This window comes from Enhydra lutris, unplaced genomic scaffold (assembly GCF_002288905.1).
Source record: "Enhydra lutris kenyoni isolate GAN:26980312 unplaced genomic scaffold, ASM228890v2 scaffoldscaffold9, whole genome shotgun sequence".
NCBI classification, from domain to species: domain Eukaryota; kingdom Metazoa; phylum Chordata; class Mammalia; order Carnivora; family Mustelidae; genus Enhydra; species Enhydra lutris.
Genome location: NW_019154093.1, coordinates 11,643,001 through 11,666,193, shown reverse-complemented (window position 1 = coordinate 11,666,193; position 23,193 = coordinate 11,643,001). Strand labels below are relative to the sequence as shown.

At 37.5% G+C, this 23,193-nt stretch overlaps 1 protein-coding gene across 1 annotated transcript in view; it reads left to right on the top strand.

Annotated features, from left to right (window-relative positions):
• The window catches only part of LOC111142808 (Scm polycomb group protein homolog 1), a 186,161-nt gene that overhangs the window by 74,140 nt on the left and 88,828 nt on the right, over positions 1-23,193 (top strand). The window contains exon 6 of the mRNA XM_022496125.1: positions 4,822-5,056. Coding sequence (XP_022351833.1) covers positions 4,822-5,056 — 235 coding nt within the window. The remainder of the gene's footprint in view (positions 1-4,821; positions 5,057-23,193) is intronic.

The window sequence follows — 23,193 nt, the reverse complement described above, 5'->3', positions numbered from 1 at the left end:
AGGCCTGGATGACTTCACTGGTAAATTATTGCAAACGTTTAAGGAAAAGGTAATGCAAGTTCTATACAGACTCTTCCGGAAAGTTTAAGGGAAGGGAATACATTCCAGCTTATTCTATGAGGCAAGTATTACTCTGATACCAAAATCAGGTAAAGATACTGCAAAAAAAGAACCACAAGGCAACATCTCACCTGAAAATACTTGTAAAAATTCTAAGGAAAATTCTAGGAAATTGATTCTAGCAATATGTAATCATGACCAAGTGGAACTTAATTCCAAGAATGCTAGGTTGATTAAACATTCAAAAGTCAATCAGTGTTTTACCATATGAACACACTAATGAAGAAAAACTGTGATCATCTCAGTAGATGCAAAAAAGCATTGACAAAATCCAATGTCCATTACTAATAAAAACTCTCAACAAACAAGAAATGGAAGGAAGGGCATTTGGGTGCCTGGGTGGCTCAGTTATTAAGCATCTGCCTTTGGCTCAGGTCATGATCCCAGGGTCCTGGGATCCAGCCCCGCCTCAGGCTCCCTGCTCAGCAGGAAGCCTGCTTCTCCCTCTCCCACTCCCCCTGCTTGTGTTCCCTCTCTTGCTGTGTCTTTCTCGGTCAAACAAATAAAATTTTAAAAAGAAAGAAATAGAAGGGCATTTCCTAAATCCTAACCCCTAAAAGGCAGCTATGTAAATCTTAAAGCTATCATACTTAATGGTAAAAGTTTAAATGCTTTTCCCTTAATGTCAGGAACAAGACAAGGATGTCTGTTCTTGCCATTTCCATTCAACATTGTACTACCAATGTGACCAGGCCAAAAAAAAGGGGGGGAAAGGAGGAAGGGAGGCTTGTAGGGAGGGAAGAAGGAAAAGGATTCAGATTGAAAGATTAGAGCAACTGCCAAAGAAAATATGTGGGTGACAGATAAGTACATGAATTGACGGTTAACATTGTTTCATTATGGAAATACAAAGTAAAATGATAATGAGATATCTCTATCCATTTATTTAAATGTCTCTGACAAAAAGGACTCACCAAACTTAACAGTGGCAAGGATGTGGAGTAAAATGGAACTTTCATAAGCTACTGGTGAAAACATAAAATGATTCAATTACTTTAAAATATAGTTTGGCAAAAAACGTCAACAAACTACTCAGCCAAAAAAAAATCACTAAATTAGGAATTGAATAATACATCTTTAACTTGGAAAAAAATGTTTTTATATCTCAGTACTATGGTTAAAAGTAACTCAATAGAAGACAAAATGGAAGAGAAACTCTCATTTACAATAGCAGCAATATATGTATATTTTCCATACAAAGATTCATACACGGGTGTTCATAGATTAATTTGTAATAATCAAAAACTAGAAACACACCAAATGTTTATCAACATGAACTCAGCAATAAAAAGAAATGAATTATTGATTAATTCAACAATATGGATAAATATCAGAATAGTTATGCAGACTGATCATTTCTACAAAAATCCTATAGCCAACATTATACTTAATGGTGAGAAATGAGAAGCTTTCCTGCTAAGATCAGGAACAAGACAAGGACATCTCCTCTCACCACTCCTTTTCAATATCATAGTGGAAGTTTTGGATACTGTAATAAGACAAGAAAATTAAAGATATACAGATTGGGAGGGAAAAAATAAAACTATCTTTGTTTTCAGATGACATAATTGTCTCTGTAGCAAACTTGAATTGACAAAAAACCCTCTTAGAACTAATAAGCAGTTATAGCAAGTTCATAAGATACAAGGTTAATATATAAAAGTCAGTTACTTTCCTTTATAGTATAATGAACAAGTGGAATTTGCAATTAAAAACACAGTTCCACTTAGCACCTCCAAAAATGAAATACTTAGATATTTATCTAACAGAATATATACAAGATTTGTATGAGGAAAACTACAAAACTCTGGTAAATGAAATTAAAAAACTTTTAAAAAACTGGAGCAATAGTGATGTTCAAGAATAGGAAGGCTTGGTGTACCTGGGTGGCTCAGTCAGTTAAGCATCCGACTCTTGATTTTGGCTCATGTCATAAACTCAGGGTCATGTGATTGAGCACCACATTAGGCTCCACGGCTCAGTGTGGAGTCTACTTGAGATTCTCTCTCTCCGCCTGCCCATCCTCCTGCTTGCATGTGCTCTCTCTCTCTCAAATAAATAAAATCTTTAAAAAAAAAAGGATAGGTGTTAGTTTTATTACCAAGATGACAGTTCTTCCCAATGTGATCTATAGATTCAGTCCAAGCCTAATCAAAATTACAGCCAGTTATTTTGTGGAAAAAATTGATTCTAAAGTTTATGTAGCGAGATGAGATCTAGAATAGCCAACATAATATTGAAGGAGAACAGAGTTGGAGGATTGATTCTACCCAACTTAAAGGCTCGCTATAAAGAAACAGGAGTCAAGACAGTGTGGTGTTTGCAAAAGAAGAGCCACATGAATCAGTGGAACAGAAAAGAGAGCCAAGAAATAGTCCCTCAAAATAAAGGCAAAAATACAATGGAGCTAAGATAGTTTTTTTTTTTTTCCCAATGGATAGTGCTTAAACAACAATAGCCACACACATGAAAAAAAGGAATCTAGAGAGAAACCTTACACCCTTCACAAAAACTAATTCAAAGCAGATCACGGACTAAATGTATAACTTAAAACTATAAACTCCTAGAAGATAACATAGGAGAAAAACAAGATGACGTTGGGTGTGGTGATGACTGTTTAAATATAACACCAAAGGCATGATCCATGAAGGAAATAATGGAGAAGCTGGACTTCATTAAGATTAAAACCTTCTGCTCTGGGAATGACACTGTCAGAAGAATAAGGAGACAAGCCACAGACTGGGAGAATATATTTGCAAAAGGCATATCTGATAAAGGAATGTTGTCTAAAATATACAAAGAACACTTAAAAGTCTCAAAAATAAGAAGACAACTTGATTAAAAAAAATGGGCCAAAGATGTCAATAAACACCTCACCAAAGAAGACATACAGATGACAAAAAAGCATGTGAAAAGATGTCCCACATCGTGTATCATCAGAGAAATAGGAATTAACAGTAGTGAGATAACACAACACACTAATTAGAATGGCCAAAATCCAGAAGAGTGACATAACCAAAAGCTGACAAGGATGTAGAACAAAAGAAGCTCTCATTCATTGCTGGGGGGAGTGCAAAATTATATGGCCATATTGTAGGATAGTTTGTCGATTTCTTACAAAACTGAACATACTCTTTCTATACAATCTAGCAATCATATTCCTTGGTATTTACCCAAAGGATTTTAAAACTTACATCTGCACAAAAACCTGTGCATAGAAGTTTATTGCACTTCTATTCATAACTGCCAAAACTTGGAAGCAAAAAAGATGCCCTTCAGTGGGTAAATGAAAAAACTGTGGTGTAGCCAATAAATGGGACATAATCCAGCTGTAAAAAGAAATGAGCTATTGAGCCATGAACAGACACGGAGGAAACTTAACTTGCATATACTGAGGGGAAGAAGCCAGTCTGAAAAGGCTGCATACTATATGATTCCACCTATATGACATCCTGGAAAAGGCAAAACTATGGAGACCCTAAAAAGATCAGTGGTTGAGTGGGTGAGGGATGAATAGGCAGAGCACAGAGAATTTTTAAGGCAGTTAAACTATTTTGTATGATCCTATAATCATGAATACCTGTCATTATACATTTGATGGAAACCACAAAACGTACACCGAGAGAGAACCCTAGTGTAAAATGTGGACTTTGGGTAATTATTGTGTGTCCAGATAAGTTCATCAGTTGTAACAAATGTACTGCTGTGGTGGGAGGTGTTGGTAATAGGGGAGACTGCACATGTGTTTGGGGCAGGGTGTATATGGGAGATCTCTTCACCTTCTGGTCAGTTTTCTTCTGAACCTAAAACTGCTGTAAAAAACAAGATTCTTAGAAAAAAGAAATGAATTATTGATATATCCAACAATATGGGTGACTATCAGATTATGCTGAGTGAAAGGAGCTAGACACACACAAAAAGAGTTTATTCTCTGTGACTCCACTTAGAACTGGAAAATGCAGCCAATCAGTGTACAGTGATAGAAGGTGATCACTGTTTACCTGGGAGCAGGGGTCTGGGAAGGGCTAGACAGAGGGATTATAAAGGGACCTGAGAAAACTTTGGGAATGTGTCCATGTTCATTATCTTTATTGTGGTTATGGTTCCTAGGGTGTTGTGCTGTGTATGGTGTCATGGGTATATATATATATGTCAAGATTTAACAAAGGGTATAGTTTATAGTATGTCAGCTTAACTTAAAATTGTTTTTAAATATGAATTGATTTGTAAGTTAATGGCAAAATAAGAAAACTTTTAACCCCCAATAGTGTGTGTGGTGAATATACAAACCAATACACTGAAATGCTCCATGAAGAGACACTGAGGATATGCAAGTTTAATAGGATGATTTCTAAGAAGAAAATGTTATGAATACCTGGAGATTTAGGATGTTGGAGAAGACAGGATAAGCAAGCATTTAAATCAGGACCATTTGAGACACTGCTGTGCTTTTCTTACTGGTATGAGTCAATATTTGATGCCTCTGTGGAAAGTAATTTTATCCCCTTCATCTTACCTTCCAACGTTTCTTTTATATGAAACCCTTCCTAAGAATTAGGGAATAGTTCAAGGCAGTTGTCTTAGGCCCAGCTATAACCAATTTCAGTCCAAAGCATAAATTGTCAGGTTCCAACTCAACATCCGTACAGAAAATGCCATTCACTCTTAGTCTTCCTAATCCCCATGGCTTGTTTTTCTCAGTCCTACACACCTCCAAGCAACGAGTTCAAGATCAGCATGAAATTGGAAGCGCAGGACCCCAGGAACACCACATCCACGTGTATTGCCACAGTGGTTGGACTGACAGGTGCCCGCCTCCGCCTTCGCCTTGATGGCAGCGACAACAAGAATGACTTCTGGCGGCTGGTTGACTCAGCTGAAATCCAGCCTATTGGGAACTGTGAGAAGAATGGGGGTATGCTGCAGCCCCCTCTGGGTGAGTAACTAGACCTAAGCTCTCCTTAGCCAATTAGTTATCTTTCCAAAATTGTACATCCTATTATGGGAAAGCCTAGGGTCCCCTGCCTATTCCTTCTTTTTCATATGGCTAAAAGAAAGGGCCCACCCAAAATGAAATGAGCTGTAAAATCTGGACAGATCTGCCTCTCCATTAACTTATAATATCCAGGCTTCTCTTAAGGTCTCTTTTTTTTAACTAGAAACCACACCTTTCATCCTTCCTTGTCAGTTCTCATTTACCCTGAAAGAGAGAATAGAAGGAGATCTTACCATTTAATCTGCCTCAAAAACCACAGAGCCTTTACCAAATCCTACAATGGTAACAAGAGGTGAGGGAAAATTTCCCAGTGGAAGTATGACTGTTGTAGGGATTCCTTCTTTCCTTTCTCCCAAATTCTCACCTGGTCCTTGTAATTTTTTCACTTTGAATTAATTTGCATTATTTTATTTAAACTAATAACCCCATTACATTTTTCTTCTCAAGATCAGACTTACCTTTTTTCTTCCCCCCTCGGTATACCTCGGTGATGTAGCCCATCTCATCAATAGCTGTTAGTCACTGTTGCAGTGAGTCTCAACAGAGAAGAGACAGGTTATGAGCTATGGGCTATGTTCCCCTCAGAAGATTATACTGAATTAACTGAGCATTACATAACAGGTATCATTTGCAAGAGATCCAAAAGTGGTTACTGAACATTATACTCCAACTAAAAACTTTATTTGTAATGTAAAATTCCAAACATATACAAAAGTAGAAGGAATAGCACAGTTGAGGTCCTTGTATTCTTTATCCTTGATAATTACCAACACAGTCTTGTTTTATTTGTTATCCGCATGTACTGCCTGCCCCATCCTGCCCAACTGCCCAAACATTATGTCATTCTGTCCTTAAATATTTAGTATCTATGTCACATAGATAATATTTTTAAAACATAATCATAATGTTATCACATATAAATTAATGATAATTCATTAATATCAACAAATATTTACTCAGTGTTTAAATTTTCCCTGTTGTCTGTCTGTTTCTCTCTCTCTGTTAGTTTCTTTGAATCAGGATCCAAATATCCACATATTGTAGTTGGTTGATATGTCCTTTAAGTCTCTTTTAACCTGTGGGTTCTCCTTCTCTCTTATTTTTGTCTTACAATTTATTTGTTGAAAAACCTAAATAATTTGTCTTTAATATCCCCCACAATTAGATTTTTCCAATTGTATCTCTGTGGTATCATTTGACAGGTTTCTCTGTTCTCTCTCTCCTAGAAATTGGCAGCTAGGTCTAGAGGCTTGATCAGGTTCAGGTTCAGGTTCAGTTTTTTATAAGAATATCTCATAGATGATGGTGTTTACTTCTATTAGGAAGCATAAATGGTCTCGTTGTCTCTTATTTTATAACGTAGCAGCCATTACTGCTTGTGGCCTAGATCAAAGGTTGACAGATTTTCTTAAAGGGTTAGACAGCAAAACTTTCAGGCTTATTGGCCATACATTCTCGGTTACAACTAGTCAGCTTTGTCATTGTAATACAAAAGCAGCCAGAGACAATACATAAACAAATGAGCAATGCTGTGTTCCATTAAAATCTTATATCTATAAAAACAGATGACCAGCTTGCTGGCTATAATTTGCTGACCCCTGATTTAGATCAATCAATTCATTATGGTTGCAGAATGGGAAATTTTAATCTTATAAATAATTCTATCCACATAAATTAAATGGAATATGTCTATTAAAATAAACTTCCATAGATTATTTGGCTATTGTGAGGATATCATTCATGGAAGAAAGCTTAAATGCTTGATTCTTTTCTTTATTTACCAATTTACAAAATGATGAATTGGTTTACTACCATCCTCCAAAAATATTTAAGGATAGTTTTTTTTTGTTATTGTAGTTTACTGTCATAAACCCAAGAATTCATACATACTTGACATGTTTCATTCCATTGCATTAATTATCCTTATTGATTCCTAATTTGTCCATTCGTTGGCTATATAGGAGCCACATCAATGGTCTCTTGACTCTTTATTGCTTGATAGCTTTCTTGGACTTTTGAAATTTCAAAATGTTCCAGGTTTATCTTATATATTATCTGCCCCAAATACGACTTCAGCTATTTCTTTTAGGTGCGTGGGTTCCTTTTAGTGGGAAATGATAGAGACTATAATCTGAACTCTAGAGCGCTCAGAGCTTCTGGGTTGGTTGTTCTTTCTATGTCTTTTTGGCAGAAATAGGAACTGCCTTACTACTATTATTAAAGATAAAATTGTTAGTTCTTATTGATACTTCCTACTAAAATTCAGGACAAATGGTGTTTTTATTTACTTTATCTTTGCTATCTTAAATTTGTATCTCCTTTGTACTACAACAAAACCCTAGTTCTCCATATCACTAACAAAATAACTCATTTGTTCTATTGTGTAGACACATACAATAGTCTCAGAATAACAGTAACACTTTACCACCATCCTCATTACTGACAGTGTTTGAGTTACTTGCATCTCTTTTTTTCTTACCCTCAAGTGAAGGATAGTCAATAATATGATATAAGGTTGTTTGTGTTAGTTTCTCTCTGGGTTGCAGTGCCACCAACTTGATATAAACTTAGGTTCATTTGTTGTATTTTTTAAAGATTTATTTATTTATTTATTTATTTGAGAGAGGGGGAGAGAGAGAGAGAATGTATATGAATGGGGGGAGGGGCAGAGGGACAGAGGGAGAGGGAGAGAATCCTCAAGCAGACTCCCTGCTGAGCACGGAGCCCAGTATGGCGCTCAATCCCAGGACCCAGAGATCACAGCCTGAGCCAAAATCAGGAGTCAGATGCGCAATTGACTGAGCCACCCAGGCACCCCTGTATTTCTTTTTATTTTTAGAGATTGCTTTTTAGAAATGTTCCTTTTTAAATGTATATGTGATACAAATCATTCTTAAAGTCAAATCTATAGAGCAAAGTATATTCAGAGAAATTCCCTTCACCTTATTGCTTTCTTCTGCCATAGGTGCTGCTTTCTTTTAATTTTATAGTTTGTACTTCATTTTTTAAAAATACAAATATATTTGTGTGTGTGTGTGTGTGTGTGTGTGTCTGTGTATGTACATATATACATATGTATTTCCCACTTTCTTATATAAATGACAGCATACTATGCATAGTTGTCTTAACCTTGCTTTTTTCCATTTAATGAAAGATCCTAAAGTTGATTTCTTAGTAGTACAGAGATATTTCTCATTTCTTTTTATAGCTGCATTAAACGGTGTAGTTCTCAACCTGCTTTATGAATCACTATTTAGAATCATCTTGATAGGCTATTAAAAAGCACAATTGACCCTTGAACAACCCAGGTTTGCACTGCATAGCTCCATTGTACACAGATTTATTTTGATAAGTACAGTACACTATTATAAATGTATTTTCCCTTCCTTATTTTCTTAATAACATTTCCTTTGTTTTTTTAAAGATTTTTTACATTTCTTTGATAGTGAGAGCACAAGTAGAGCAGCAGACAGAGGGGTGGGCAGAGGGAGAGGAGAGGCAGGCTCCACGCTGAGCAGAGAGCCCGATGTGGGACTTGATCCCAGGACCCTGGGATCATGACCTAAGTCAAAAGCAGACGCTTAACTGACTGAGCCACCCAGGCACCCCTTAATAACATTTTCTTTTCTCTAGCCTATTTTAAGAATACTATATATAATACATAAAACATACAAAATATGTGTTAATCAGGTCTTTACATTATCGTTAAGGTTTCAGGTCAATAGTAGGTTATCAGTAGTTAAGTTTTGAGGGAGTCAAAAGTTACACACAATTTTTTGAGTGCATGCGGTTGGGGGGGGTTCGTACCCCCAACCTCTGCATCATTCAGGGCTCAACTATATAAGGTCCCAAGGATAATGGTGACAATTTAAATCACAGTCTTTCAATAAATTCTCTAGAAACGTGTGGATCAAAAAGGAAACCAAACCAATTTAAACATTACTGGGAGTCAAGAATACCACAGATTTCAATCACATATTGTCTACATGTTCAGGTATAAAGATCTGAAATCATTAGAGCTAGTACATGACCCCCTGACCCAAACCAGAATGAATAGTTTTATGTAGGTAGAAATGGCATTTAGAAAGGTGAGGGCAGTGGGGGCCTAACACAGTCAAAATCACCTCTAGGAAAAGAGAGTTCAATTTAGAGTGGGAAATACTGAGAACAGAGCTAAGATCTACTTGATTAGAACATTGGCTACTGGGGAATCCAAAGGAAGAGAGTGGATTGAAAGTGTGAGGGACTAGAGATAGCACTCTTGAGAAGAGAGCTACCTTTGGGGGAGGACAGACATATGTTGAAGGAAAAGAAAGAAGCAGGGGTGTTGTAATTCAGAATTATACAGAAACAGAAGAGAATCAGTCAAAAGACACACCAGTCTTCCCATTCCATCCCAACAGTCTCATCTACTAAAGAAACTGTGTTTCACTATGTCAACAGAAATTCATAACCCAAGATTCCTGCCAAAACAGAACCTCCTGTATTTGTTGGTACAGGAAAATATAAGATATTTCACATGATTAAGAAATAGCAGTCAGTATCTACAAAAAGTTTCTGTATGATGAGAAACCAAAGATGAGGATAAAACCATTTTAACTATTGAAAATTCTGCCAAAATCAGTGACTAACCAGAAGAAAACTATTACACAACAGCACAACTTGAATTAAACAAGTATTGACAGATATGAAAAACAAAAAAACCCCTTTAATCATAAATTTTAAAAGTCAGACTAGAAATGCGGAAGAGACAGGAAGGTGTGAAAATAGAATTGTCCAAACTCAAGAAAAAAAATTGAAGAAAAACAAAATAATCGCAATTACAGACTGAATTCCGGGGTGCCCAATGGATAATAGGCATAACCGAAAATATAATAAGGGATATTGAGAAGAGAAAACAGCCAAGAGAATAAAAGTAAATATTAGGAAAGGTTAAAAAGTATCATAAAGGAACCATTAGATATAGAACATAATCAATAAAGATTGAATGTGTATATGTAAATATATGTATGCATGTATAATTGGAGTCCCTGAAGAAGATGAACAAAATAATGAAACAGTTGATACTTAAAATTATAAGAAAGTTTTCCAAAAATTAAAGAAGACATGAACCTACATATTGAAGAGGGCTTTTTCCTGGAAAGATTGTTTCAGATTTGTTACGCTAAGATGTATCCTAGTAAAACTATTACACTCTAAGAATAAAGAAAAATCCCTCTAAGCCTTCAGAAAAAAAGGCCAAGTTATTTACAAGGGAAAGAAAGTGAACTTTGCATCATACTTCTCTACAGCAAAGTACAAAGAAATAAAATAAGAACGGGGTATTTTATATCTATACAAGCTGTTTTTTCTGGTACTGAGCTTATACTGAAACTGTGTTCAGTGTGCAAGAACTCGGGAAGTACTATAACCCAAGCCCTACCTGAGGGATCAGTTACAGAAAGAGCTTCGTCCAAACGAGGAATGATCAATGATCAAGCTAAGAAAAACACAGGTGGAGATAAGAGTAGAATAGTATGGTATCAGTATGGATCCCGTGAAGGGAAAGAACCCACACAGTAATTTGAACACAGAAAGTGTAATATAATTATTAGCTGAAACACAGGATTGAGGGATTGGCTAATCAAAAGGAAAGAACTTTAAAGAATATAAGAGCAGACTTAAGGAGAAGTCTCTACACTGGAGCTGAGATAGAGACCCCAAGGAAGGACCTCCCCTCCCCCACCCTCAGGGCAGAGAAGTCAGTCTTGATGGAGGGAGCACAGCTGTGGCTCACTGGATGAGAGAAGTCACTGTGGTGCTACAGCAGGGAACTTGCTAGAAATTTGCCTTTTAGGGTACCTCTAAGGAAAGCGGTTCACGGAGAGCTGTCTCTCTGGAGTGCTACAAAACCATCTGGGGGAGGGTGGTGGCCGCGCTAACTACTGATACTGCTGGCTATCAGGCACTGCAGGATATGGGCAATGGAGAAGGTGGGTGTACCGCAGGAACCCACCACGCAAACACACTGTAACCAGGAAGCAAACCCCCTTCCTCCTGTATTATCCTTAAATGGGATCAAAGGATATCACCTGAAACTGATAAGCCAAACAGTAGAAACCAAAATGAAGAAAAGGTAAGTTAAGGACATTAGAAAATATGTTAGTATAAAGGTAACCACAAAAACAAAATTCCAAAATTTCCTGTATAACAAAGGAACAAAAAGATCAAGGAACAGACCATACAGAGAAAGAGATGAACTAAATGTGGAAAGCACTGTAAACAAAACATAATGTGAGAGAGTTGAGACCAAATGTGTAATTTACATCAATAAATGTAAATGGTTTTAATTCACCTATTGAAAAAAAAAATTTTCAGATTGGTGCTTAAAGTCAAGCCCAGCTTTATACTGTATACCGGAGACATACCTATAGTAAAGTGAAGGAGAAAGACCAAAAACAAAAGGATGGACAAGGGTATACAAAGGAAAGTCAAACAATATAATACCAGAGATTGCAGTTTTGATATTAGACAAGGTAGAATTCAGACCAAGATGCATTAAACAAGAGAAGCCACTTTGTAATGCTTAATGGTGACACAATTCACAATGAAAATATAATAGTTAAAAATATTTCAGAACCAGATCACAAAGCATCTGTCTTCACAAAATAGAAATGATGGTAGGTGCAAAGACGTAGAGAGACAAACACACTAATAGATTTAACACACCTCTCAGGGCAAGGCAGCCCAAGAGGACAAAAAGTAAAGGTATTAAAGACTTTCTTTTCTATAAGTTGTAACAAAACATCTACTTCTTTCATTTGTACCATTCCTCCAAATAAAGTAATTTGGTACCAAAAAAATAAATAAATAGAAAGACTTTAATGAATAAGGCAGATCATATATGTGTATGCATATGAAACTTTATACCTGCTAAATGCCCTTCTACACTGAAATCTAAAACTCTAAACAGCTCTTATTTGAAATATAAACTAAAATTGCAAAATTTCTAAAAAGTAATGATAATAAACATCACATATCAGAATTTTGAGATCAATTAAAGCAGTAATTGGAAGAAAACTGATAGCCTTAACTGCTTGACATCAACAAAAATGAAAAGGGTAAAAATTAAGAATTTAAATTCCCAATTCAAAAGACTAGAAAAAAAGTCACAGTAAAAAGAAGATAAAAAGGAAGAAAAAGGGGCGCCTGGGTGGCTCAGTGGGTTAAAGCCTCTGCCTTCGGCTCAGGTCATGATCTCAGGGTCCTGGGATTGAGCCCTGCATCGGGCTCTCTGCTCAGCAGTGAGCCTGCTTCCCCCTCCCTCTCTCTCTCTGTCTACTTGTAATCTCTGTCTGTCAAATAAATAAATAAAATCTTTAAAAAAAAAAAAAGGGAAGAAGAAAAAGATAAAACAGAAGCTAATGAGGTAGAAAGTAAAGCAATAAATCAAAATACTGGTCTTTGGGGAGAAAAGTACACAAAGTACACAAACCACTAGTTAGCCTATGAAAGAAAAAAAAGGAGTAAGTGCAGATACACATAGAGATGACAAAGGGAGGAAATAACTCTATGTAAATAAAATAGAAAAGTGAGATAAAATAAGAAAATACTATTGTCAAAATTGACCCGAATAACATTGTAATATTTAAACAGTTACATAGAAAACATATAAAAGATTTCAACAAATTGTACCTATAGCAAAGCACTATGTGCAGGTTATTTAACAGGAATCCTGCAAAATCTCTAAGACCAGATTTTCTCCTTCTGCTTAAGTTGTTGTAAGTCAGTGATAGCCAAAAGAGCTTTCTGTGATGATGTTAATGTTTTGCATCTGTGCTGTCCAGTGTGGTAGTCAGCAGCCACATGTGGTTACAGAATACTTGAAATGTGGCTACTACAACCAAAGACCTAAATGTTTAATTTTGCTTAATTATAGTTTAAAGTTAATAAGCCTGTGTGGCTGGTGGCTACTCTACTGGACAGTGCAGTTCTAGATCATAGAAAAGTAGGAAAACATGCAGGTTCTTTTTATGAAGCAGGTAGAATTTGGATACCTAAGCCTGATTTATATTACACACACACACACACACACACACACACACACACACACACACAATTTCATGTATGAATATTGTTATAAAAATCTTAAAATATTAGGAATTAGAATTCAACATATTTAAAACAATAATTTGTCAAAGCAAAGTAATGGGTTTTTTTCTGGGAATGAAAAGAAGATTTAACTTTAGAAAAATCGCTAGTGAAATTCATCATATTACGATAGCTAAGGAAGAAAGTCATCTGACCTTTGACAAAAATTAGCATTCTACCTAGGACTCACATTTTCTGATTTCACAACTTATTATACAGCAACAAAACTCAAGACATGTGTTACTGGTATAAAGATAGACATAGATCAGTGGATTTAGGTTTGAGAGTCCAGAAATGAACTCATACTTTTATGCTCGATTGATTTTCAACAGCAGTACCGAGATAGTTCAGTGGATTCCCAACAGTTGGTGCAGGGCCAACTGGGTATGCACATACAGAAGAATGACGCCGGACCTTACCTCCACACTAGGTACAAAAATTAACTCCAACCAGATGATAGTCCTAAATGTAGAAGCTATAAGTATAAAACTCCTAGGAGAAAATATAGGGGAAAAGCTTCATGACATTGGAATTGGCAATGATTTCTTGGAAATGACACCAAAAGCCCATGCAACAAAAAGAAAGAAAAAGTTAAATTGGACTACATCACATTAAAAACTTTTGTTCATCAATGGACAATATCAGCAGAGTGAAAAGGGAACTCACAGGATGGGAGAAAATATTTGCAAATCCTGTATCTGATAAGAGGTTAATATCCAGAATATTTTTAAAAATTCCTTCAACTCAACAACAATAAAAAACAACCAACCTGATTTAAAAATGAGCAAAGGACTTGAATAGACATTTTTCTAAATGGCCAGTAAGCACATGAAAAGATGCCCAGCCTCACTAATCATTAGGAAAATACAAATCAAAACCACACTGAGATAATATTTCACACCTATTGAGATGGCTATTATCAAGTAGAAAAAAGTGTTGGTGACGATGTGGAGAAATTGGAATCTTTGTGCACTACTGATGAAGATATAAAATGGTGCAGCCACTCTGGAAAACAATATGGTGTTTCTTCAAAAAATGGAACATAGAATTACCATATGATTTAGCACTTCCACTTCTGGCTATATAGACAAAACAATTAAAAGCAGGGACTCAAGCAGATACTTGTATACCTATGTTTAGAAGCATTATTCACAGTAGCCAAAAGGTCAGAGACACCCAAATGCATGTCAGTAGAAGAAAGGCTAACCAAAATGTGGCATATTCATACAATGGATTATTATTGAACTTTAAAAAGGAAAGAGATTCTGACCCATGCTACAATATAGATGTTGTGGTAAGTGAAATAAGCCAGTCACAAAAGGACAAATACTGTATGATCCCACTGAGACAAGATACCTAATTTAGGTAAATTCAGAGACAGAAAATAGAATGGTGGTTGCTAGGAGCTGGTGGGGAGGAAAGAATTGCAAATTATTGATTAATGGCTACAGAGTTCCCTTGGGGAAGGTGAAGTTCTGGAGATGCATGGTGGTGATGGTTGCACAGCAGTGTGAATGTGCTTAATGCCTCTTTTGAGAAAGAGAAGGGGAAATATGTATACACACACATGCACATTTTATGCACAAAATTCCATATTTCGTATACTTTTATAAGAAGAAACATGGAAGTGTTAAACCAGAAAAAATGAAAAGGTCACCTGCTGGGAGTATCTGAGAATAGGGTAGAAAGTATAGCAATGGGAGTGAGACTTCTCTGAGAATACTCTTATATTCTCTGAACTTTTGTGTTATGTAACTATTTTACTCAAATAAAATGAAACCAGAAAAAAAGAACAAATCGTAACCTAAAATTGATTACAAACAGAAACAAACTGAACTGTGTTATCAAATGGATATCATAACAACCTTGAAAAAAAGTTAATTCAAATAACTTCAACACAGAACCTTCACAGTATACCCTTAATGGGACATATTTCAAAGAAAAAAAAAATGGAACTTCAAATAAATTCTGATGTTTTCTTAATCTTAGTGGTTTTACCTTAATCATCTGAAGCTATTTTACATGCCTTGAAGATAGAGCCATTGAGTAAATAAGATAAAAATATGGGACGGGGGAAGATGAAGAACCCTGTAGTACAGAATTTGAGTTGCAGGTATCTATATAAACTGTTAATTCAAAAAAATTTATATAATTTTATATATACTTGTACTATAATTCTATAAGCTCTGTTCATTGAAAAGGTCTAGAAGGAAAGACACCTCAGTAGCAATGTGGTTTCTAAATCCCACTCTTCACAAGAAGGAATCATGGCTCCATGGAGAAATGGCTGATTTCAAGGCTGAGCAGAAGAGAAAACATGTAAGGTGAATTTGGAACATTCCGTCATTCCAGAAAGAAAAGAATTCTCAAAAGAATGATGGGGACCTAATAGAAGGACACAGGAGCCAGCTGGAAGGGGCTCTGACTCGCCAAAATTAGAGTAATATGATCAGAAAGAATAATGAAAACAAAAGAACAATGGTATTGGCTTCCATGGGTCCCTAGTGTACAAAAACAAAAAAATTTTACATTTGCAGGAAAAGGTCTAATTACAGAATGCCAGCTAATAAATATAGAAAGAATGATAGAAAATTACCATTTTGCAACCACCATTTTAATTGATTCAGTCAGGGATAATCAATGAATGTTAAAACGATTGAGTAAAAAAAAAAAAAGCTTATCGGAGAATAGGATATTCACATAATCTCAGTGTTTTTCCCCACTGATTACCTATTAATTACAAAGGGAAATTATAATGAAGAAATCTGTCAGTCACTCCTTTACAAGTGATCAAATTTAGTATCATCAGTGATTAGATAAACAGACATTATGTGCTTCTTAAAGTAATGAAGTGAGAGGTATTCAACATCACTTGTATTTTTATCAAAACTGGTTAGTATGAGTGTAATCATAAGGAAACAATCAGAAATCCAAGTTGTGGGGTATTCTATTAAACAGCTAGCCCACACTTTTCAAAAACATGTTTCATGGAAAACAAAGGCAATAGGACTGTTCTAGATTAAAGGAGACTAAAGGAACATGACAACTAAATGCAATATGTAATTCTTGATCAGTTCTTGTATTTAAGAATTAAACAGCTATAAAGGACATTTTGGGGACAATTAATATTTTTAATTAAATTTCTTGGGTATGACAGTATTGCAGTTTTAAAGGAGAGTGTCCTTGTTCTAAGGACAAGTGTACTGATGTATTTAGGGGTGAAATGTCACTGTGTCTCTGACTTTCTCATAGTTCAGAGGAAAAAGTGTGTGTAGATAGATGGAAAGCAAATATAGTGAAATGTTGCTAGTTGTTGAATCTAGGTAAAGGGTACGTAGTTGTTCATGTACTGTTTTGCTCCTTTAATCTAGGTTTAAGATTTTTCAAAATAAAAAGTTTTAAATAAATTATGTATATAATTACACATATATATGTGTGTGTGTTCATGTTCCCCAGGCCTCCTCTGGACTTCTCCCTAGAGTTGCTGAATCAGAATCTCTAGGTAATGGGGCTTGGGATTCTGCATGGTAAAATGACTCTCCCGAGACTCTACCGAAATTGCTCTTTATTTGGGAAACATTGCTCTAGAAGAGCATTCTTCTCCTGTAAAATCTTGTATGATTTGTGTGTGTATGTGTGTGTGTTCTGTTCACAAAGGAAATATTCATACTCCCTTGCAGAGTCCTCCAGGGGAAAGGTGGAAAGGTAGAATGATCCTCACGTGACACTATTAAGTCAATGCTGCCAACCTTTTCCTCACACTCCCCTTGTTTCACTGACCTATTCTACTACTCAGAACTGTGATTATTTCTTACAAACAGGACTGTTTGGATCACTAGTTCTCAAACTTGGCCGCCAGTTAGAATCACCCAGAGAGCTCTTAAGAATTTCAATGCCTAGGCCTTACCTCAGATCAGTTAAATCAGAATTTCTGATTCCGGGTGAGACCAGTGTAATCTTTAATGCTCCCTCAGGGGATTCCAGTGTCTACTTTTGAGAATCTAAAACAGAAGCTGGCTTCTGGTGAGGCCCCTAGTCGAGTATGTCAGGATCCCAGTACAAAGTGCCTAGTCAGCAAACTTAGTCACATGGCCTGGGGTATATGTAGGTACCTTGACTTGAAAGGAACCCTTTGTATATTCCTGTCACTTTCCACTTGCTATAGCTTCCCGGGCCTGTCAATAGAAAGGAGGTTTTAAAAAGATACACATCTCATTTTGTGATCACAGAATTTGAACTCTATAAAAACCTCTGGGGGTGGTCAACCCCAAAATTTGGAAGTCACTTTAACCATGGTGTCTTAAAAATATTCACTAAACTCCCTCTTCTCTACAGCAAGGACCCTGCCAGACCCAGGTATACCTATACTTATCTCAAGATAAGTCACGACCTCCACCCCCAATTAAATCAATCTGAGGTAACTTGTGTTTGTAAGTGTATATGGGAATGGAACAGCGATGTGGGGATAGAGTCCTATCAGAACTAAAAGGAATACAGTCTTCCCAAATAGGCTGGATATTCACTTCTTCCTCAGGGAAGACAGTGCGGTTGACATTTCTCTGCCAGTTTCACTTCTCCTTTCTTTCATGCGTGGGGTAAAATTGAGCTCATCCACTCAACTCAGTTTGGAAGCATGGCTTTAGTTCTGTGTCATCATCTGACAAATACAGAAACAGGGAAAGGGAAGTAAGTTGTCCAGGGTTGTACGTTGAGTTAGTGGCATCTTTCTGTACATGAATTTGTAGATGTACATGTATGTAAAGCCCCTCTTGGAGAAGAAAAGGAGTTGGGAATCGTCTTGACAGCCATAGAGTCTAATAACTTCACAAAGCTTGGAATTATTAGATGGGACCATGGCTGGCTGGGTAGGGAGAGGAGCCCACTACCAGGTGGTTCCTGGTGTGCATGCGGTTCTGTTACTCGCCACCAGAGGGCATGAACTTTGGTTAAATCCTAGACCTGCTGATCTGCATCTAAGTCCAGAGCTTCCTCAGGTCAAGGTTCGGTTAAACAGCTGGATCCTAACTTATTCAGTAGTCCCACTGTCTTGGGAATATCAGGAAGCTCCTTATAATCGGTTCTTTATAAATATTTTTTTAAAAGAAATCCTAGGTAAGCACAGAACACTTGCAGCATGCCTGTGTTTAGAATTAAAGAGACCTGGCTTTGTCATATTAGCTCAGCTACTTAAAAGCTTAGTTATGTGGGCACTGGTGAGTTCCTCTTCCTTGACTTTTAACCTTGAATTTCAATTGCCTCACCTGCCAGATCGTTCCTAAACTCTGCCATACCTGGTTTTTGTAAGTAGTTAATGGGATAACATGATAAAGTGTCCATCGATTCTTGGTATCTGTTTACTAAGTGGAGATTTTTCCTTTGTCCAGTAAAAACTCATGGAGTTTATATCATAGCTGGAAAAGACATACATATTACAAGGAAAAAAGAAAATTCAGACAATGATAAGGGCTAAGGACCAAAAGGAGCAGGATTTAAGAAGCTGTTTTAAGTAAGATGACCTAGGAATGCCTCTCTGAGGAGATGATAGTTTGACAAAGAATTAATAAAGATTTGAGAAAGGGAAGGGTGTTTGAGGAAGAAGGATACAGCTTGGTGTGTCTGAGAAACAGAAAGATCAGTAAAAGGGGGCAGAGGAGTAACAGGAGGTGAGTTATGAGAAGTAAGCAAGTTCCAGACCATGTAAGCCTTGTTAACATACGTGAAGACCATAAATTTATTTTGTGTTATGGGATGTAAGCATAACAGTAATGTGATCTGATTTATATTTAAAAACACACACACAAACATACCATTCTGGCTGTTATGTGGAGCAGTAGGGAGGCAAAAGTAGAGGCAGAGAGTCTAGGTAGAGAGCTGATGGAGCATTCTAGGCAGAGTGTGACTGGGCCTTAGATTGGGGCAGTCATTGGCGGGTGAGAAATCTTGAATGGCGAGAAATGGTTTGAAGATGCACATGCTGTCAAGCCTTGCTGACTAAATGTATTTGAAGGGTGCTAGAAGGAAGGCATCAGAGGTGACTTTTAGGCCTTTTGGCCTGAGCCAGCTGGGTTTAAATAAATGGTACCAGTGAGCTGAGATGACTGGACAAGTTGGGGGCGGGCAGCAAATCCAGAGTTCTGCTTGAAACTTACTCATTTTGAGATCTCTTAGCATCCAAGTAGACTTACAGAACAAATTGGAAATATGGGCATGAAACTCAGGGCAGAGGTTTGAGCTGGGGATATAAATTGGCAGTCCTATTTTCTAGGAGGAGACGAGATCAAGAAGAGGACGAGTGGCCGAGCGCTAAGGTGCTCCCGCTGTCAGAGGTTGGGATTTCTGACCCACCTGTTCTTTTCTTCATAAGCACCCCAGGCCATTGTTTAATTCGAGGAGATCCTCAAATTACTATTTTTATTCTTCTTCTCTTCCCTCTTATACAAATTCATGACCCAAACTCCTTTTACCAGTAAAAACGTTACAATAGGGCTGAGTGATGAAATATTTGAAGACATTAATATTTGAAGATAATGAAGGTTCTGGAGACAGAGGAATTGGGCTGAAGTCCTGCCTCTGCTATTGACTAGTTAGTGTAGTTCCCTCAGATTGTACTTCATTTCCCTAAGCTCAGTCTTTCCATCTGTAATGGCCAGCATTTATCTAACACCAGTCATATACCAGGCTGAGTTTGAAGTCCTTCACTTGTCTTAACCTATTTTAATCCTTAGAACAACCCACTAAGGTGGTTACCATTTCTATTCCAGTTTATTGTTAAAGAAACCAAAGCCAGAGAGAGTTTTTGTAATTTGCCATAGGTTACGCATCAGGTAAATGGCAGAGCCAGATTTGAATCGAAGCACCTGGTTCCTGAACCAGTGCTACTTTTCTCATACCTAATTCACAGAGTTGTAGTGATTAAATGAGGAAACCCACTTAGAGTGCACAGCACATAGAGCCTAGCGTTCATATGTGCATAATATATGTTCTCTTTGGAAGGTGGCATAGTATGAAAGAGAACTTTCATGGAAGAGAACCCAGATGAAGGGTCCTAGGGCTCCAGGCTGATTCTACAAGAGCAATTTGTGTGACCACAGTTAAGTTTTGTAGCCTCCCTGGACTTCAGTTTTAGACTTCAGTTCAACCTGCAATATAAAATCTTTGTACTGTATGGTCTCTGGGGGCCCTTTCCATGGTAAAATGCTATCTGTGACTGCCCAAGACAGAATTGGGATACCTTTGAATTTGGAGGGGGATCCCACGTCACTGTAAGCATTGGGGAATAATGTACCTCGGTAATTCCTTGGGTTGGTAACATTTCTGTGTTACTTCTGTGCTGTTCTTGAAGGAGCTTGCTAGGAGGTAGCGAAACAGAATAGTTAAGAGCCTGAGGTCTAGAGTGGGGCCATCATATATGGCAATCTTCATCACTTACTACCCTGGACAAGATACTTAGAGTTTCCATTTCATCGTCTACAAACTAAGGGTAGTAACAGTGCATATCTTGTGGTATTATTTCAGATATCCAGAAGGAAATTGCATGTGAAGAATTTTATGCATAATAAGCAATCAATATGAATTAGCTATTATAATATTATTATAGTGTTCCCAGAGCTGAGAGGACTTTTTTTTTTTTTTTTTTTTTTTTTTTTTTGGTTTTCAAGTTCCAGGTGAGCTAGGAGCTCCAGAGTAACCTATTTCTAAAAAAATGGAATTGGTAATTACATGGCAAGGCACTCCTTGGGAACTGAGGACATGAATCTGAATGTTCTGATCATGCAGTCATTCCTCCTACTCCTCTTTTATCAAGGTATAGCAAGCATCTCCCTAGAACAGTTGTGCCTTGCCTCGCCTTGCCCAGAAGTGTGGTGAACAATCCACGGCACATCTGCTCTAAGTTTGACTTGCCTCAGCCCTTGCCTGACCTGAGGAGAGTTGTTTTTCTCACACACAGACCAGGCCCGAATTTCTGAAGAAATTTATTTATTTTACTCTGATCAAAGGAAAAGTGTAGTCAAGACTCCTTTGAATGTGAGTAACAAAACTCCACTCAAACCAGGTGAAAGGAGGAAGCAGGAATTACCGACTCTGTATGACCAAGAAGTTAAGGCCTGAAGCCGAGTGTATTTGGACACAGGGTTTTAAACACTCTCATGGCTCCCCAGCTCTTGCTCTACCATGGCTTTATTCTTAGTTATGTTCTCCATGTAGTAGTGCCAAACCTACAGACATCCTTCTAGCCATGATCCCAGGGAAAGACAGACACTCCTCCAACATGCCTATCCTGTCAGAACACAGTTGACCCAACTTGGGACATGCATATGCATTCTCAGTGGGGGGGAGTCTGATGCCTTCACCTGGCATTACTTTCTGTTCCATAGCCAGGTTGGTACAGTCATGCGATAGGCATCCCCACCAAATCACAGAGAATTTCTCCAGAAGGAAAAAAGACTAGGCAGGCAAAAAAGTAAACAGTAGCAGTTCTGGACAAAGGGATAGGAACATCCGTATCGCTGTCACCACTGCTGATATAAATGAGTGGCCTCAGGACCTCGCCTGACCTGGGGGAGCTTGGCTTAGCCCAGCCAGCTTTGAGACGAAACGTTTACATCATGTGGGGCGGTAACTCTCTAATCTGCACATTCTTCTCTCTTTTCACTTCCTCCCCCTTAACTACAGTTATTAATTAATACTTAATCCCCAGGGGCGCCTGGGTGTCTCAGTGGGTTAAAGCCTCTGCCTTCGGCTCAGGTCATGATCTCAGGGTCCTGGGATCGAGCCCCGCGGGCTCTCTGCTCAGCGGGGAGCCTGCTTCCCCCTCTCTGTGCCTGCCTCTCTGCCTACTTGTGATCTCTGCCTGTCGAATAAATAAATAAAATCTTTAAAAAAAAATACTTAATCCCCAAAGTTGATTCTTCGTTTTTCATTTTGCTTGCGCATTGATAGTCTAGCATACGTAGTACACAGTGTGGGCTGAAGGGTCCTACTGCCTGGGTTTCAATTCTGTCCTTCTCATTTGCTCACTTCGAGATCTTAAGTTTACTTTTTACCTCTCTTCTCCTCTATAAAATGGAGATAATACCTACCTCCCTGGGTTGTCTTGAGTAGTAAATGGTCTGTGGAAAGCGATCAGCACAGTGTCACATACACAGTAAAGTTCTCAATAATAACAGTTGATATTTCCAGCTCTGCAGCTTTAATGCAGTCTGTCTGTTTTGTGAGGAATGGGAAGGCTGAGGTCGATGGGGAGACTTATCAAAAAGCACTAGTTTTGAATATCTCAGGTTAGAGAGTTGAAGCCAAATAAAAGGAAACATTCAGAGTTCTATTTGGAAGACCTAACTACGATAACAATCTTATTTTTACAATTTATTAATTAAGTGGCACATTTTTTCTGCTTTTACTTGCTGAATGACAATGGACAGTTAATCTCTCTAGGCTTCTTTTTACTCTCTGGGGAAAATGTGTATTTTGGGATAGGATTATCCCTTCCATCTTCATCATTGTCTCATCCTTAATTGTTTAAGGAAAAATGAGTATCAGAAAGTGTTTTGTACTGTGTGTGTGTGTGTGTGTGTGTGTGTGTATGTGTGTGAAAGGAAGAGAAAGTGAGACACAGAGAGAGAAATAATGAGTTAGTTTAATATGGAAAGAAACCAAAAAGATTTATGTGTATATTGGGTGTATCAGTTGACATATTTGGTTTCTTCTTAAGAGATTATCCTATCCCCTCTCACACTCTGCTGTCTAGATCATTTCTAAGAATTGGTTAATCCTATCACACGTCTATTTTGGACTTTTCAAGGAAAGCTTTTTAAACACTATAATATGTATTTTCTAATACTTGTCACAGAGTCAGAAAAGGTGGTTGGGGACTTTGTTCCACTTCTTATTCTGCAACATTACCTTGGGCAAGTTCCGTGTCCTCTCCCGTGCCTCATTTCCTCGGCTTC